Source organism: Centruroides vittatus, unplaced genomic scaffold, assembly GCF_030686945.1.
Source record: "Centruroides vittatus isolate TY-2023 unplaced genomic scaffold, ASM3068694v2 contig_342, whole genome shotgun sequence".
NCBI classification, from domain to species: domain Eukaryota; kingdom Metazoa; phylum Arthropoda; class Arachnida; order Scorpiones; family Buthidae; genus Centruroides; species Centruroides vittatus.
The window spans coordinates 97,608-112,518 of NW_027122167.1; the positions used below are offsets into that span (position 1 = coordinate 97,608).

Sequence of the window (14,911 nt, forward strand, 5' to 3'; positions counted from 1 at the left end):
TTTGTAGTGCTTCGGTGATATGTGTCACATAATTGTCCATGTCTATACTTGTGTTTATCTGTTGGAATTGAAATTGTCTCCACTTGCTGGCAAATATTTCTTTAAAAAGATCCCAGTTTGTTGTTCTTCGTGGTTTTTTCCCAATGGTCTTTGTGCCAATATGAAAGTTGTTTATTTCAGTTAGGAGATAGCGATGGTCACTTCCCGAGGGCCGCATGAGAGTTTCGCAGTTTAGTATTTTATGCTCCAGTTCATCCGTGGTGAAAACTATATCGTTACAGCCTTTAGCGTAGGCAGTGTAAAAGGTAGGTATAGTGGTCATATTGACAGAAATCAGCTTGTGTTCGTCCATGATATCAGAGATCATTCTTCCTCTTCTGTCCTCTCGGGGGTTGAACCAAATATGCGATTTAGCATTTATATCCCCCATTATTATTATATTATTGTAGTCAATTTTCCTTATAATTTCCTCTAGTTCATTGACACAGGTGTCATCGTCCTTATCCGGGGAGAGATAAGCGTTTATTATGTAAATCTGTGGTTTTTGATATATTACTGCAGTAGTATGCAAGATTTCGTTAGATAATTGCGGAATCATTGCAAGTTCGATGTTCTCATTTCTAATTATTATACCACTTTTGGGTCTTGTTTTATTGTGGGTCTGTAAAATTCTCCAGTTTCCAAATCGCACTATGTTGTTATTAATTGTATATGGTTCTTGTATGGCTATTAGATCTACGTTCAGCTCATTTGCAGTTTGTGTTATTAGAGAACAAGCAGATTTACTTTTCTGTGCATTTATCTGTAAAATTTTTATGGTTGTGCGGTATAGATCGTTGGCTCCTTGTCTCTGTTCGGTTTGCCTGTTAGTGTCCACTGAGTGGTTATTATTTTTCTTGATTTCCTGTGTGTCAATGCTAATGTCATCTGTGTTTCGCAGATAATACTGAGTGTGCTCGTTTATCAGTTTACAGTCCATAGTCGATTCTGTTGATTACTTGTGTTTTTACTTTCTGTGTCACTGGACATTCTCCACTTAGCGCATTATGCTCGGTTGAACATCTTTTACCTTCGTGAAGTTCTTTATTCGCTTTTCTACAGTTCGCACATGTTGGGGGTTTATCCATTTTCTTACAATCTCTGTATTTATGTCCTTTTGAGCAGTGCGAGCATTTTTGGCCATCCTCACAATCTTTGGCAAGATGATTATAGCCACAACACCTGTAGCAACGTGTTATCGGAATGAAGTCATCAATTCTAACGTTTGCCCAGGATATTGCGACATATTTTTGTGCTATCAGGGTGCCTCTTATTTTTGGTAAAACGGAAATCACTACATGTCTGCAGTTTGGTTTGATTCGTCCTTTATTAAATGTAGTATTGATTTTAGTGTTTGCTAGGAATTCTTCTTTTGAGATCGAGTTGCAGCTGTCGTTTTGTTCATACAGCATTTCCACTATTTCTTCATCTTCTACAGTGTTCGGGATGTTTAACAATATTAATCTAGGTCTTCTCCCTGTTGAGAGTTTGCACTTTATGTGTTCGTTTACTTCTCGAATTCCATCTATTGCTTCTTTCAATTTTACTCCATCATCTTCACTGCCCACTCTCACGCACACCCCGTTTCCTCCTATCTTCTTAATTGACTTAACGCTTATCCTCAGCTTGTGTGGTTGTACTTTGTTCATCACTTCTTCTGTTATCTTTCCCATGTCAGGCTGTGTTCCGTCTTCTTTTTGTGTTGGATACAGAAGGAGTGCGTGATTGCCTCCCATTCCCTCGCTGTTTATTTTCTTGTTTATTGTTTTACTAATTGTTCTAGTATTATTACTTGGTTTTGCTCCTTGTTTTAAAATCTCGGCGTACGTCGTGATCATCTCCGTTTTGTCCTGTTGTGTGCTTTTGCTATTTCTGAGCTCTTTGATGATTCCGATCATCTGGTTCAGTGCTCCGAATAGCTTTGTAACGTTTTCTCGAATTTCTCTTCTTTCTTCTCTTTTTTTGATGGAAGAGATGGTGAGTTCAGGACATAAATCGAGAATTCGACCCATTCTCTGTCCTGCTTCCTTTAAAATAGTCTCTTCTAGATTTTCTATCGGGACGGTTGCATGTGCCATGTTTATTTTCTGTATCGTTGATTCCATAAAACACAGTTCAAAGTCACAGTGGCTTCTTCCTGTCTGTAGTATGCCCAAATGGTTCAGGAATCAAGTACCCTTCCCTAACTAAAATGTTCTTGTCAGACCCGCGAATGGCCAACCAGTGACACGAGAAGCACCCTAGAGATCCTCGGGTGCCCGGAAACAACACGATTTGTCCAAGAATAAAACAATAAAACGCCTGAATATAAAAGTAAAAAGTCGAAAGCCGAAGCCTAAAGAGGACTAGTGTGATCGATCTCCAACTAAGACCGCTTGAATAAAGAGTTGGACTCCACGCCGTAGTAGTCGATCGACTCGCTTTACGACAGAACCGCAGTCGTATTTTGTGGTTAATAGAAGCCACACAGCCCCAAGATAATTTGGGAGCAGTAAACCAACGATCTTGGCAAAGGAACACCCGATCGCTGCCTGCCCAAGAGGCCTGAGTGTCCCATTATAAATAATAAATAAACCCCGGCTCAGCGACCTGGAACCGGAAATGAGTCGGATGATCGAAGAAAACGAGTTTGAGTGGCCGAGAAAACGAAAATCCTCACTTGAGTGCTCAGAATAAAATCAAGGCGGCGGAGACAGAAACAAACTGAGTAACAACTTACAAACTAGCGACTAGGGTCATTGAGTCTTCTCGATCGTGATCGCTTAAGAAGTTAAACATGTTAAAATGAATTGAACCTATGCGAATTGCATTATTACGAGAAAAAGTCATAAAATAAAACTAAAAGAAAAGAAAATTGAAAACCTTCTAATTATGCCTAGTAAACAACATAATTCTCTTTACCAAGCGAATTGAAAATCAAAACGACCGTTACAAAACTGTTATAACGGTCAAGAGAGAAAGATAATTTATCGATTAAAAGCGCTAAAACTTCTCCAATTTTAACAAAATGGAAGTAGACATGAGAAAAGCAATTCTAGAGTAAATAAATAGAACTATAAAACTAGGAAAACTAGAAAAATAAATAAATAAGCAACAGGTTTAAGTCAAAGCAAAAGACTCACGAGACCTCCGTGAAGGCAGTAAAGACCGCCACGGCCAAAATCGCTAATTCTCCTGAACCGTTGCTCTGATTTCAATGATGAAAACGATTTTGTGATCCTCAATTGATCAGTATTCCAACGTAATGTAAGTTAACACCATTAAGTCCAAAGTTTATCTGCAGAGTCAATTGAAGCAGGAGCCCACGAAACACCTGACAGTGAATCATCAATCTTAAATTGTATATTTGCAGACTTGCTTGCCACAACCGCTTATATAAATGACACAATTAAATACAGTGACGTACAGTACATACCTGTGGCATTCGCTCGTTTACATCTCCAGCATTGGTCAATCAGGGCTTGGCAAACTCGTTGGCATGAAGATAATAAAAGACAGATTACACACAAGTTCTTCCCGAAATTAGAAAGAAGAGACAACTGTAAAATCATTACCTACGATTTTCGGCTAACACAAATACTTACAGAACATAGAAAATTTAATAATAATTATCTAACTAGATTCAAAATTATAAGTAAACCGAACTGTAACTGTGGAGATAATGTACCCGACACTGTAGAACACATAATATATAATTGTGCTCTTTTTTACCCTTGACCCAACTCATTACACACTTCACAAACAAATTGATTACCTGGCCCGTGGCACTAAGTGAACTCACACAGAACGAAGACGATCTTAAAATTTTTCAAACGTTGCATCATAGAAAGCTTCAACAAATATAGACCAAACAGGACAAGTAACCTTTCTCCTATCCTTACTGTACTTTGTATACTTTACAGTACTCTGTCCTGTTGATCTGCACCTACCCTCTACTAACTACTGTTTTCGTCTACTGTATTTATAATTTATTATATTTTATATTTGTTATAAATTTATATTTTTAAAAAAATAATAATAATAAATAAAATAATAATGATATTTTGATGGAAGAAAACTTAGCAGATGAACAGGCAGGTTTCAGGAAAGACAGAACTACAAGGCAGCAGATACTAACATTACGGCTTTTTTTTGTAAAAGTTGGCAGTTAATGAGACACTCTCTTTTCGCTCGAAGAGCACAAAGAGAGTTACAAGAGTGTATATTTGGTTTCAAGAATGATTCACCAAAGCATAGGGAAGCTACCTGTTCGGTAGTCTGTGGGACAATAGCATGTAATACACCTAGAAGAGATAGAGAAGTAGAAGTATCATTAAGCCTCTGTGCATTCGATATACAGTACATATAGCTTATTATACTAATCATCTTGAATTAACTGGATTGTATAATATAATATAATATTGATATAATATAATGCTGCTCGTGCTCTTTTACTAAGCAGAAATACAACACCGGTTTCACGCCTTGTATCATTTCCCGACCAGATTATTTCACCACCATTCAGTTCTCCTGATGCTATCCAACTCATCTCTGCTAAGTCTAATATGTGGCATTGATATCTCTCCATTTCCTTCCGAAGAAGCTCTAGTTTTCCAAGTGACCATAACGTTCTAACATTTCAAGTTTTTACTTTAAGGACACGTGTTGCTAGGTGAAGCTTTCTTTCCTTTCTTTCGGTAGCCAATTTTTCGACCCAACTCCGATTGCTCAGTTGGTGTCGCAGACCTTGTTTACACGGGAGACGTCCGAGTCGGCATCTTATATCTTTTGCTTGTATTGACATCAGATTTCATTCGTGTTGTTGTTTTATAGTTAGCGCATCGACACTCATCTCACCAACTCTTCTCCTGTTTCCAGGCTTGGGCCTGGCATGTTATCTCTAGAGATTGCATGGCGGAGTTAGTATAATTGTACAATTTAATAAAACAAGTCTAATATAGCCAAGTAGAAACTGGAACAACCTGAAACATGTAGAAAACTCAAAATATACCAAGCTAATTTTCGGAACACCACCATAAATCGCAGGGAATGACGAAATATTTATCAGACAATGGAAATCTATTTTTGAAGTACACCTATAAGGTAATATCTTATGCTTAAAAAGTATATGCTTTAGTCATTACTAACGTCAGCATTTTTCCTCCAATGAAATAATTGTTCCGTACGTTTTTAAAGCAATGTTCAAATTTCCATGTAAATGTTTGACTGTGTTGAACCTGAAGACAGTGGCGTAGCATATCGGGGCGGCAGTGTCGGCCCGCCCCGGCGGCACTTTAAGGGGGCGGTAAAATTTCACAATAAATAATAATTAATACCTAAATAAGGGGCGGCGAAATTTTCCCTCCGCCCCGGGCGCTGACATTCACGCTACGCCACTGCCTAAAGATTATGATTTCAAAATCATATTAAAAGTTTGTCTTTATTATTTAGAAAATATATTATTTTTCGGGATATTACTGTTATAGTTACGTGCGTTGAACTCTCTTTAACAAGATACGAAACGTTTTCTATAGGATTAAGGTCAGGAGAAAATGGAAGCCAGTCCATAAAATACACACGATTTGCCGTAAACTACTCTAAAGTTAGTTTTTATTACAAGTGGGTGCATTATGTTGCTAAAATTAGTAAAAACGTCCTGCAATCCTTTTTACAAATGGTATTAGGTGCACATCTTAAACTTGCTGATAACGCACAGCATTAATTCGATCAGAGTTAAAAGCTAGGTTTGACATAGCACTCCACCGAAATGCCTACCACAGCATAATACACCCACAGTCTTACTGTCGCCTTTAGTGGATTAATTCATTTTTTAAAATATTATCTCAATAATTATAGTTATCTAGCCCGTTTATGTTAAATTTCTTTTCATCACTCCATATAACTTGTTGCCATTGTGAAATTCCAAAACGGTTCAAACTAAAATTTAATTTCGAATTAAATAAAAGAGCACACGAGTAGTATAGATTCGATGCAAACTGGGGTATAAAATTAAATTAATATAGATTTTAATGTAAATGAATGATACAAACTGGGTTATAAAAATAAAGAGGATTACACTCTGAAGTCAAATTGCAGTTAATTAAAAACATGCGATTGGTTGTTAGGTTTTTTAAAAGTAAATATGATTGGTCAGTATTTTTATATAAATTACTTTTTTAAAAAGAGGGAACTAGTTTTATATTTAAACCAGGATCATGGGGATGTATGGTTTCGTACTTACTTACGGCGACTCTAAAAATTATTCAGCCTCTAAGTGCTTATATAAGAGCTTGGACGCATGTGTTTCTGCAGCTAAAAATTTCTCGTTCGATGTTCCTGATAATTTTCCATTTATCCTTCGTTATTTTAAAGTCAAAGATATTTGGAAAGGACAAGGAAAATATGGTTTTATAATTGTCGATGAGGATGGGGAAATTAATGAGGTATGTAATGGATTATATGGTTCGTTTGAACGGTGTGCAGAAGACATGAGAGAAATATGTTTAGAAAATGATAAGAAAACTTTACTGATGTTTAAAGAGATAAGTCCAGGAATGAAATATTATAAATTTTCTAAATTCCCCAAGGTTGACAAGGTTGATTAATATGTATTTCAAACATCCTAGTACTTGTGTAATTGTGGGTCCTTCCCAATCGGGAAAAACCACATTAGTAAGAAAAATTATTCACAACAAAATTTATGAAAATTCTCTGAAGAAGATTTTGTGGTGTTACTCTGTATATCTACCGTTTTTTCAAGAAGAAAGCGATATCACATTTATGTATGGGTTACCAGAATCTGTTGAAGGATGGGATTTGATAATAATCGATGATTTGATGCATGAGTTGTCTCCAAAAACAGCATTTTTGTTTACAACAGAATCTCATCATTGTAATGTAAGTGTGATTTTAATAATGCAAAATTTGTTTCCGAAAAATAAGATTATGAGAGATATAAGTTTAAATACTCATTACTTGATTTTATTTAAAAATAATCGTGATGAAAGTCAGGTGAATTGCTTGGGTCGTCAGGCTTTTGCAGGAAAATTTAATTTTTTCATGGATGCATATAAAAAAGCAACAGAAAAGGAATTTGGTTATTTGTTATTGGATTTTCATCCTACAACGGATAAGAAATTTTCTGTGAGAGATTCCTGTTTTCCTGACAAACAAGGTATTTTCTGGATATACTTGCCTATAAAATGAAGAACGTAAAGAAAAATTATCATATGCTGGCTTTTTTAGCGAAGACTACTCCTTCTCAACGAAAAGCAATATTGAAAGAAGCTACTCCAAATCAGATTAAAGTTTTGTGCGAAATATGTGATAATTTGCGGAGAGGAAATATACCTGCTGATGTTCGTAAATTAGGAAAATATAAAAAAATTATCAGGAAATTAAGTGAAAAACACATTCCTTTAAATACCAAGAAAAAAATTTTGGTTAATCAATCCGGTGGATTCCTTCCTCTTCTACTGGCTCCATTATTGTCTATGGCAGGAGGATTAATTGGTAAAGTAATAGGAAAAAGAATTTAATGGCGAAGCAGATGGCCCTAGTTCCTCCCGAATTACTGATGAGTTATCAAAAGCCTGAAATAAGAATTGGTTCTAATATCGAGGAATTACTTGAGAGTACAAATTTACCTGATGACAGTAAAGTCAAGCTATTAAGTCAATTGATTTCGAGATATCAGAAAACCGTTCACACTCCTAAAGAACCTGTTAGAGTATCTGTTGTGTCTAACCAAACAGAAGAAACAGAATCTCGACTAAAAGAAAAAGCTGATCACGACGATGGATTTATTAAACAAATAACTTTATCAGTACCTCAATTATATCAAAAATATATACCACATTTAATTGCTAAGCTTGATCGAAATCATTATGGATGGAATTCTAAAGGTGAATTAACAATTGAAGGGAAACCCATTATCGGAAGTCATATGGTAGACCTCGTTTCGTATGTTATGCGAAATAGGAAAACGGTATCACCTCCTGTTGGTTTTAACGAATTTTGGACTATTTTAAAGAAAATAAACCTTCCACAAGAGTGGATTGGAAACAAAGGTTTGACAACATTACCTGAAAAAATACAATATCAACCGAAATCACTGGAAACTCCAGAAGAAATTTTCTCTCCATCGCTATTTCATCAACCGAAAAAATCTAAGAGGAAGAGGAAGAAAAATTTTGAATGGAAAAACTTTTGAAATCGATATACTATAATCCGAAATCTCCAGCATCTTTTGGTGGTGTGAGTAAATTAGTTAAAGAATCGAATTTACCGCGATCTGATGTTAAAAAATGGTTGTCTTCTCAATTAACTTATACACTTCATAAACCTGTACGAATTAAATATTCGCGAAGAAAAACTAAAAGTTTTTATCCTAACGACTTATGGCAAGCTGATTTAATTGTATTAAAACAATTTTCTAGATTTAATAATGGAATAAAATATTTACTAACTGTAATCGATGTATTTACTAAGTATTGCTATGTCGTAGCTATAAAAGATAAAAAACCTCAGTCAGTTTTTAATGCTTTTCAAACCATTTTTAAAAAAAGAAACGTTCCGAAAAATTTACAAACTGATAAAGGAAAAGAATTTTATAATAGATTAGTAAAAAATCTTTTTAAAAAATTTAAAATTAATCATTATTCAACTCATTCAGATACAAAAGCAGCAGTTGTGGAAAGATTAAATAAAACTTTGCGGAATAAAATATATAGATTATTTACTTATCGTAATTCTTATAAATATATCGATAAATTATCAGATATTGTGAAAAGTTATAATAATAGTTTTCATAGAAGTATTGGCATGTCTCCATCGGAAGTTACCCCCCTACATCATAGCATGATTTTCGAAAAGTTGTATGGTATAAAAGGAGGAAATACGTTTAAATTTAATATTGGTGAGTTTGTTCGAATTTCGAAAATACGTAAAACATTTAGTCGAGGATACCTACCCGGTTGGACTAAGGAAATATTTATTATTCATGATCGTTTTCCATCTCATCCTCCAACATATATATTAAAGGATTTAAATAACGAGATTTTGGAAGGACGATTTTATACAGAAGAATTACAGAAGGTAACAAAATGATGCAATCAGACTTTTTTGTGACTCTGACAAGCAATGCCAGCATGAAGTTATTCCCTGAAAATAACCAATCTCATTTCACCGTGAAAATGAGTCCGCCTATTGATTTACATGGAAAATGGGTGGTTGGTTTGACAGAAGTTATTATTCCTAGAAATTGGTTTAATATATCTAATCATAATAATGATTATACTATTACTAGACATAAGATTAGGAGAGAAAAAATAGAAGATAAAACATATGTGATTCCATTAACTACAGCTAAAGAAAATGAAGGAGAGACTCTTTTCGATTGGATAAACAAGAATATAGTTTCATTAACAGGGTCTAACACGGCAGAATTCGTTTTAGACAAGAATTATAAAGACATAAAAATAAATTTGAAAGAAGGATTTGAGCTGCATATTACGAAAAAAAATGCTCACAAATTACTTTATTTATTAAATTTTCCGCTGAAAGAAATTATATTTAAACAAGGCACTTCAAATTTAATATTGCGAGCGGAGTCAGGGGAATATATATCAAATTCTAAATTTTATAAAGATCAATTTATACTTTTAATAGAAAGAAATAAAAAAGTTGTCGAGGAAATTGATGTAGAGGAAAAAATTTTTATTCCTATTGGACTTTATTCATCTGCAGAAAAATTTTTAGGGATTTTTAAATATACTAAATTAGCATTACTACCTAATAACAAAATCATTTTAAAAGTTCCTAAAAATATAACGATTGAATTTGGAAACGAATTAAAAGATTTGTTAGGGTTTAAAACACACAAATTTTCTGAGGGTGAATATGTGAGCGACTATCCAATCGAATTGTCTGCAGGAATTTCAGAAATTTTTATTTATTCAAATATTGTTGCTTCTCATCGTGTTGGAGATATATCTGCTCCTCTTTTAAGGGTTATACCTGTGATGGGGGAGAAGACCGATCAAATAGTTAGAGTTTACCAGTCCCCTCTATACTTTCCATTAACCCGTAATTATATTGATACAATTGAAATTGAGCTGCGAACTGCTAACGGGAAAGAAATCATCTTTTTTGGGGGAAAAACATTATTAGTTTTATCTTTTAAACAGATATAAATATCGTTATATTTTATTTATTAACGTTAGTTCGTCTTTGAGAAGTAGAAAATGAAGCTCGATCCTAAGGATTGTATAAATTATTACTGCAATCAGGCAGGAGGAACGATATGGAAACACGATTTTCCTTTTACACAACAATTTGGAAGAGGGAATTATTTCGCTGGACCGCAAATACAGAGGGGATATGGATTTTTCACGAATCTGTTTCGAAAATCTATTCCCCTAATTTCTAAAGTGGGGAAGTATCTGGGTAGCAAGGCTTTAAAATTTGCATCAAATGTAGGATCGGATGTAATTGGAGGGAAGTCGTTTAAAGAATCTACAAAGTCTCGTTTTAAAGATGTGGGATCTGAAATTAAGCAAGATATACTTAAAAAAGTCCAGACAGGATCAGGTATAAAAAGAAAACGAGGAAAAAGATTAATTCAGTCACAAAAGAAGAAGAAGAAGCGAAAACTTAACGATATTTTTGCTGATTAGAAATGGATCCTCATTCGTGTGGTTGTCTCAAATCAGAATTGGACCTATTTAATACTGTTTCGACTCAACTAGCAATTGAGAATACTTACGAAGTTATTGCTCATCCAGTAGCCACCATATCGGATAGCAGAGCACCTATTGAGTTTCTGATATCAGGATCGGGTGAGCATTATATGGATCTACATTCAATTTATTTATGCATTCAAGCAAAAATTCTAAAGAAGGATGGATCGAATCTAAGTTCTGAAGACAAAGTCACACCTGTTAATTATTTTTTAAATAGTATGTTTTCACAGTGTACGATGTTTTTAAATGATAAACAGATTAGCGCTCATGTTAATTACCCATATAAAAGTATATTAGAGGCCTTACTATTTAATTCGAAAGAAATGCAAGAAACTTTTTTAACAACCGCATTATTTTTTAAAGATACTGCAGGACAAATGGATTCGATAAATCCCTTAGATGAAAATAACACTAACCATGGATTAGTTAAAAGATTTAACATTAGCAAAGAAAGTAGAATAATAGATTTAATGGGGCGGCTTCATATCGATTTAGCAAATCAGCCAAAGCTTTTAATAAACAATGTGGACCTGAGGGTGAAATTGGAGAGATCTAAAGAAAATTTTGCACTAATGGCAAATAACGATGAGTATAAAATCATTATTAAAAATGCATCGTTGAAAATTAATAAAGTAGATGTCAGTTCATCAGTTCAAATTGGGATAGAAAAAGCCTTACAAACCGGTATAATAAAAATGCCATTTCGTAGAACTGATGTTAAAGTTTTTACTTTAACGAGTGGAATTCAGTCTACAAGTATTTCGAATGTAGTTATAGGTCAGCTACCCTACAGAATAACTCTGGGATTAGTTTCCAACTCAGCATTTAACGGAAATGTAAAGCGTAATCCTTTTAATTTTAAAAATTATAATTTAAATTATATATGTTTATCAAAAGACAATCAGATGGTTCCCGCTAAACCATACTGTCCGGACTATAGCAATAAAATTTATGCAAGAAATTTTATCTCCTTATTTGAAGATACTGGATGTATTCACCATCACAGATCTACAAATATATCTTATGATGAATATAAAGATGGCTATGCTCTATATTGTTTTGACCTCACCCCTGATAAATCAGGATCTGAGGGTCATATAAGCGTGAACCAGCTGGGAAACATTGCTATTGAACTAAAGTTCTCAAAGGCGATACAAGAAACGGTAAATGTTATTTGTTTGTTGGAATATAATAATACTTTAGAAATTGATCATTCACGAACTGTATTCACCGATTATTAATGAATACCGTTACTTTATGGAGATTAGCAGCGAGCGATCCGAAAATAAAAAGAAATTTTGGGGGAGTGTTTGCATCAGACGATCTCCCGTTTCGAGTTGGTAATAAGCAATCATTTATAATTAATTTAGATGAAAGAAATAAGCGAGGAAGCCATTGGGTATCAGTATTTTTTACGAAAGATAAAAATTCTTGCATTTATTACGACAGTTATGGATTAAAACCGAGGAAAGCAAATATCATCAGATTTATAAAACGAAATTCAAAAAAATATTGTTGGAATAATATTATTCACCAAAGTTTGTTTTCCTTAAACTGCGGTTATTTTTGCTTATATTTTTTATATAAAATTAATAGAAATCTATGTTTATCAGAATTACATGTAACGGATAAATTTTATAACGATGAATTTGTTAAAAAGTTTGTTAAAAATAATTTTCATTTGTCAAAACCGATTGTAACAACTAATAATCAATGTTGTAATTCAATAAAAAAATCTATTTAAAATATAAAATTGTGTTTTTATTTACAAAATTTACATTCATGTTTTTCTTCAATGCAGGAAGGGTTTTCAGAATACATCCGATAATTCTATGTAAAAGTAAAAATATATTTAATATTTTCAAAATGAGGTAATATTTAAAACAAAATAATATATTTTTACCTGTTTTCATATAATGCTTATATGAAAAGACATTACACAAGCCGCAATGGTGTTGGAAATCCCAATGATAGGGACACAGTATTTTAATTTCGGAAGATTTTGGAACTCCGAATTTTTCCACATCTAGCGATTTAATGGCGGTATTACAGATATCATTTGCTCTACGAATTAAAAGTTTTTCTATTTCCCCCCCTTTAAAAAAAATAAATCCATATTTTTGAAATAAATTTTTAAAAGTAAAAACAATATCATCATGATGAATCCATTCATCATTTTCAGGCTTATACGATAAATATAATTTATGTAATCTATTACAGAATCTAACAGTTTTTTTATCGGATAAAGTTAATTTATCCCACCGTATTTCGGGGTGGAAAAAATTAATAACTCCAAAATCCTCCGAATTAAAACCTGTATACCCCATCTGTCGTATTAAATATCCGTTGTATGGGTGTAAACATGCTTCATTTTTAAATCTGAATCCCTGGCAATCTAGTATAACCCCGGGCTTATCTAAAATAGTAAAATTAATTTTATATATAGATTATTATAGCTAGGACTACTACTAAACATATTTTTTAAAAAAAACTTACTATCCATTTTTGCCTGACTCCACTCGTTGATACTCATGTTTCTCCGCTGGTTGCTACCCTGATTTTTCTCTAAAAGCTAGTGAATGTCGGTCGAGTATTTATAGAAAAAGATTACTTCCATGTTTCTTACCTAGGGGTAGGGGATTTCTCCCTCACCCATCAACTTGACGACCCTGATAAAAACTTCCGCATTCAGGTTGACCTGTGAGAATAGCTAGAGGATTTTCTCATCCAGCTTAATATACTGGTGATTTATGATTTTAGCTTTAGTTTATATGATATCATCAATACAAAAATTTTAAAATGTATTTAAAAATAAAGTATCTGTCTGTGGCGGAGTAAAATTCTGATTAAGCAGTATCGTATTACGGCGTGTGATTACATCTTTTTTAAAAGTAGTAATTTAAATATAGAATACCACAAGTTACAATTCATACCATTAAAAAATAATTTGTAAAATCATGTGTAATAAACATAAAACTAAAACACACGAATAGATTGTTGGACTACACTCAGTAAGTAAAATGAATACTGGTATCACTAGGCAAAGCTATATTAAATAATAGAGTTTAAATGAGATGATGAATGGTGCCGTCGACACTTTTGTTCTCATGAAGATACTATGCTGAAATGATTTAATTCCTTGATGTGTTTTTATGAGGGGTTCTAGTTCCTCCGTCTTTTTGTCATCTAATCATGGTTCTATATGCTGCAACTGCACTCTTCTCACTCACCTCAAAGCAACTTTCCTCATTATTTTCCATGTCATATTTAAAAATATTATATTATACTCTCAGAAGGTTTTTGTTGTCATCGTGTTAGTGGTTAGTATAACAATAGGGAGATTATTAAAAAAGTTTGTAAGTTTAGGATAGATAGTTTGTTTTAAACTTGATGACTGCAACTCTTGAAGGTTAATAACCTAACCAGGAAAACACACAAACACTCCCTGTGACCTAGGGTCGATGACACTTCCTCATACCGAAGCGTTACCTTCGAAGACAGATATGTCCTAATTTAGTTTCAACCGTTACCTTCAAAGACGGATTTGCCCTAATTTACTTGCAAGCGTCACCTCAAACACGATTGTAGGTCACTAACGGAGGATAAAAAGGGAGCAATTTTTCCTAAAAACTTTACTCATCAATTCTTCACCCACTGATTCTTCTACTCGCTAATTCTTCTAGTGCTAAAGAAAAAATGTCATCAGACGGAGGTATGTAATTCTATTTTAGTAATAATATTACCCATCTTAATTTAAATTATATATTTTTATAAACTAATTCTAGAATTTGACTTTGATTTCGAAAAGAAGAGTACTAAGAAGAGAGCGTCAAAAACAAAAACTGGGGAGACTACTGAAAAAAAACAGAGATTTGACTTGGATTTAACCAAGGAGAAAAGTAAGCAACTAAAAATTCCTGACTTTAAAGTTAAAATTAGTGATTCGGAGAGAATCGAGATACAGGAGTTTAAGGCAAATTTTTATGTGTGTCTAAGCAAATCCAGAGGGTCATACCCTCCCAACAAATATAATATCAAGGTGACTGACTTCAAGAAGTATAAACAAGCATTTAACGCCATACAAGAACATTTAGATGAGTACAGTAAAATTTAAAGTTCTAGTTTTAATACTATGTTTTAAGTGTATAACG

At 33.5% G+C, this 14,911-nt stretch overlaps 2 protein-coding genes and 1 long non-coding RNA gene across 4 annotated transcripts in view; 1 reads left to right on the forward strand and 2 right to left on the reverse strand.

Moving 5' to 3' along the window:
- LOC136974134 (ATP-binding cassette sub-family C member 4-like) overlaps positions 1-14,911 on the reverse strand; it is a 118,512-nt gene that overhangs the window by 84,106 nt on the left and 19,495 nt on the right. The window lies entirely within an intron of this gene.
- LOC136974129 (uncharacterized protein F54H12.2-like) lies at positions 10,697-12,001 on the forward strand. Its single transcript, XM_067268932.1, has one exon. It carries the CDS (start codon positions 10,697-10,699, stop codon positions 11,999-12,001), a length of 1,305 nt encoding a protein of 434 aa, XP_067125033.1.
- On the reverse strand, positions 12,500-13,496 carry LOC136974131 (uncharacterized). Of its 2 annotated transcripts, XR_010880605.1 has the most exons (3): positions 13,257-13,496; positions 12,664-13,176; positions 12,500-12,590 (listed from the first exon to the last, which is right to left on the reverse strand). It is a non-coding gene; the product is annotated as an uncharacterized lncRNA (long non-coding RNA). The 2 variants fall into 2 exon arrangements; XR_010880604.1 differs by lacking the exon at positions 13,257-13,496 and having other exon boundaries at positions 12,664-13,245.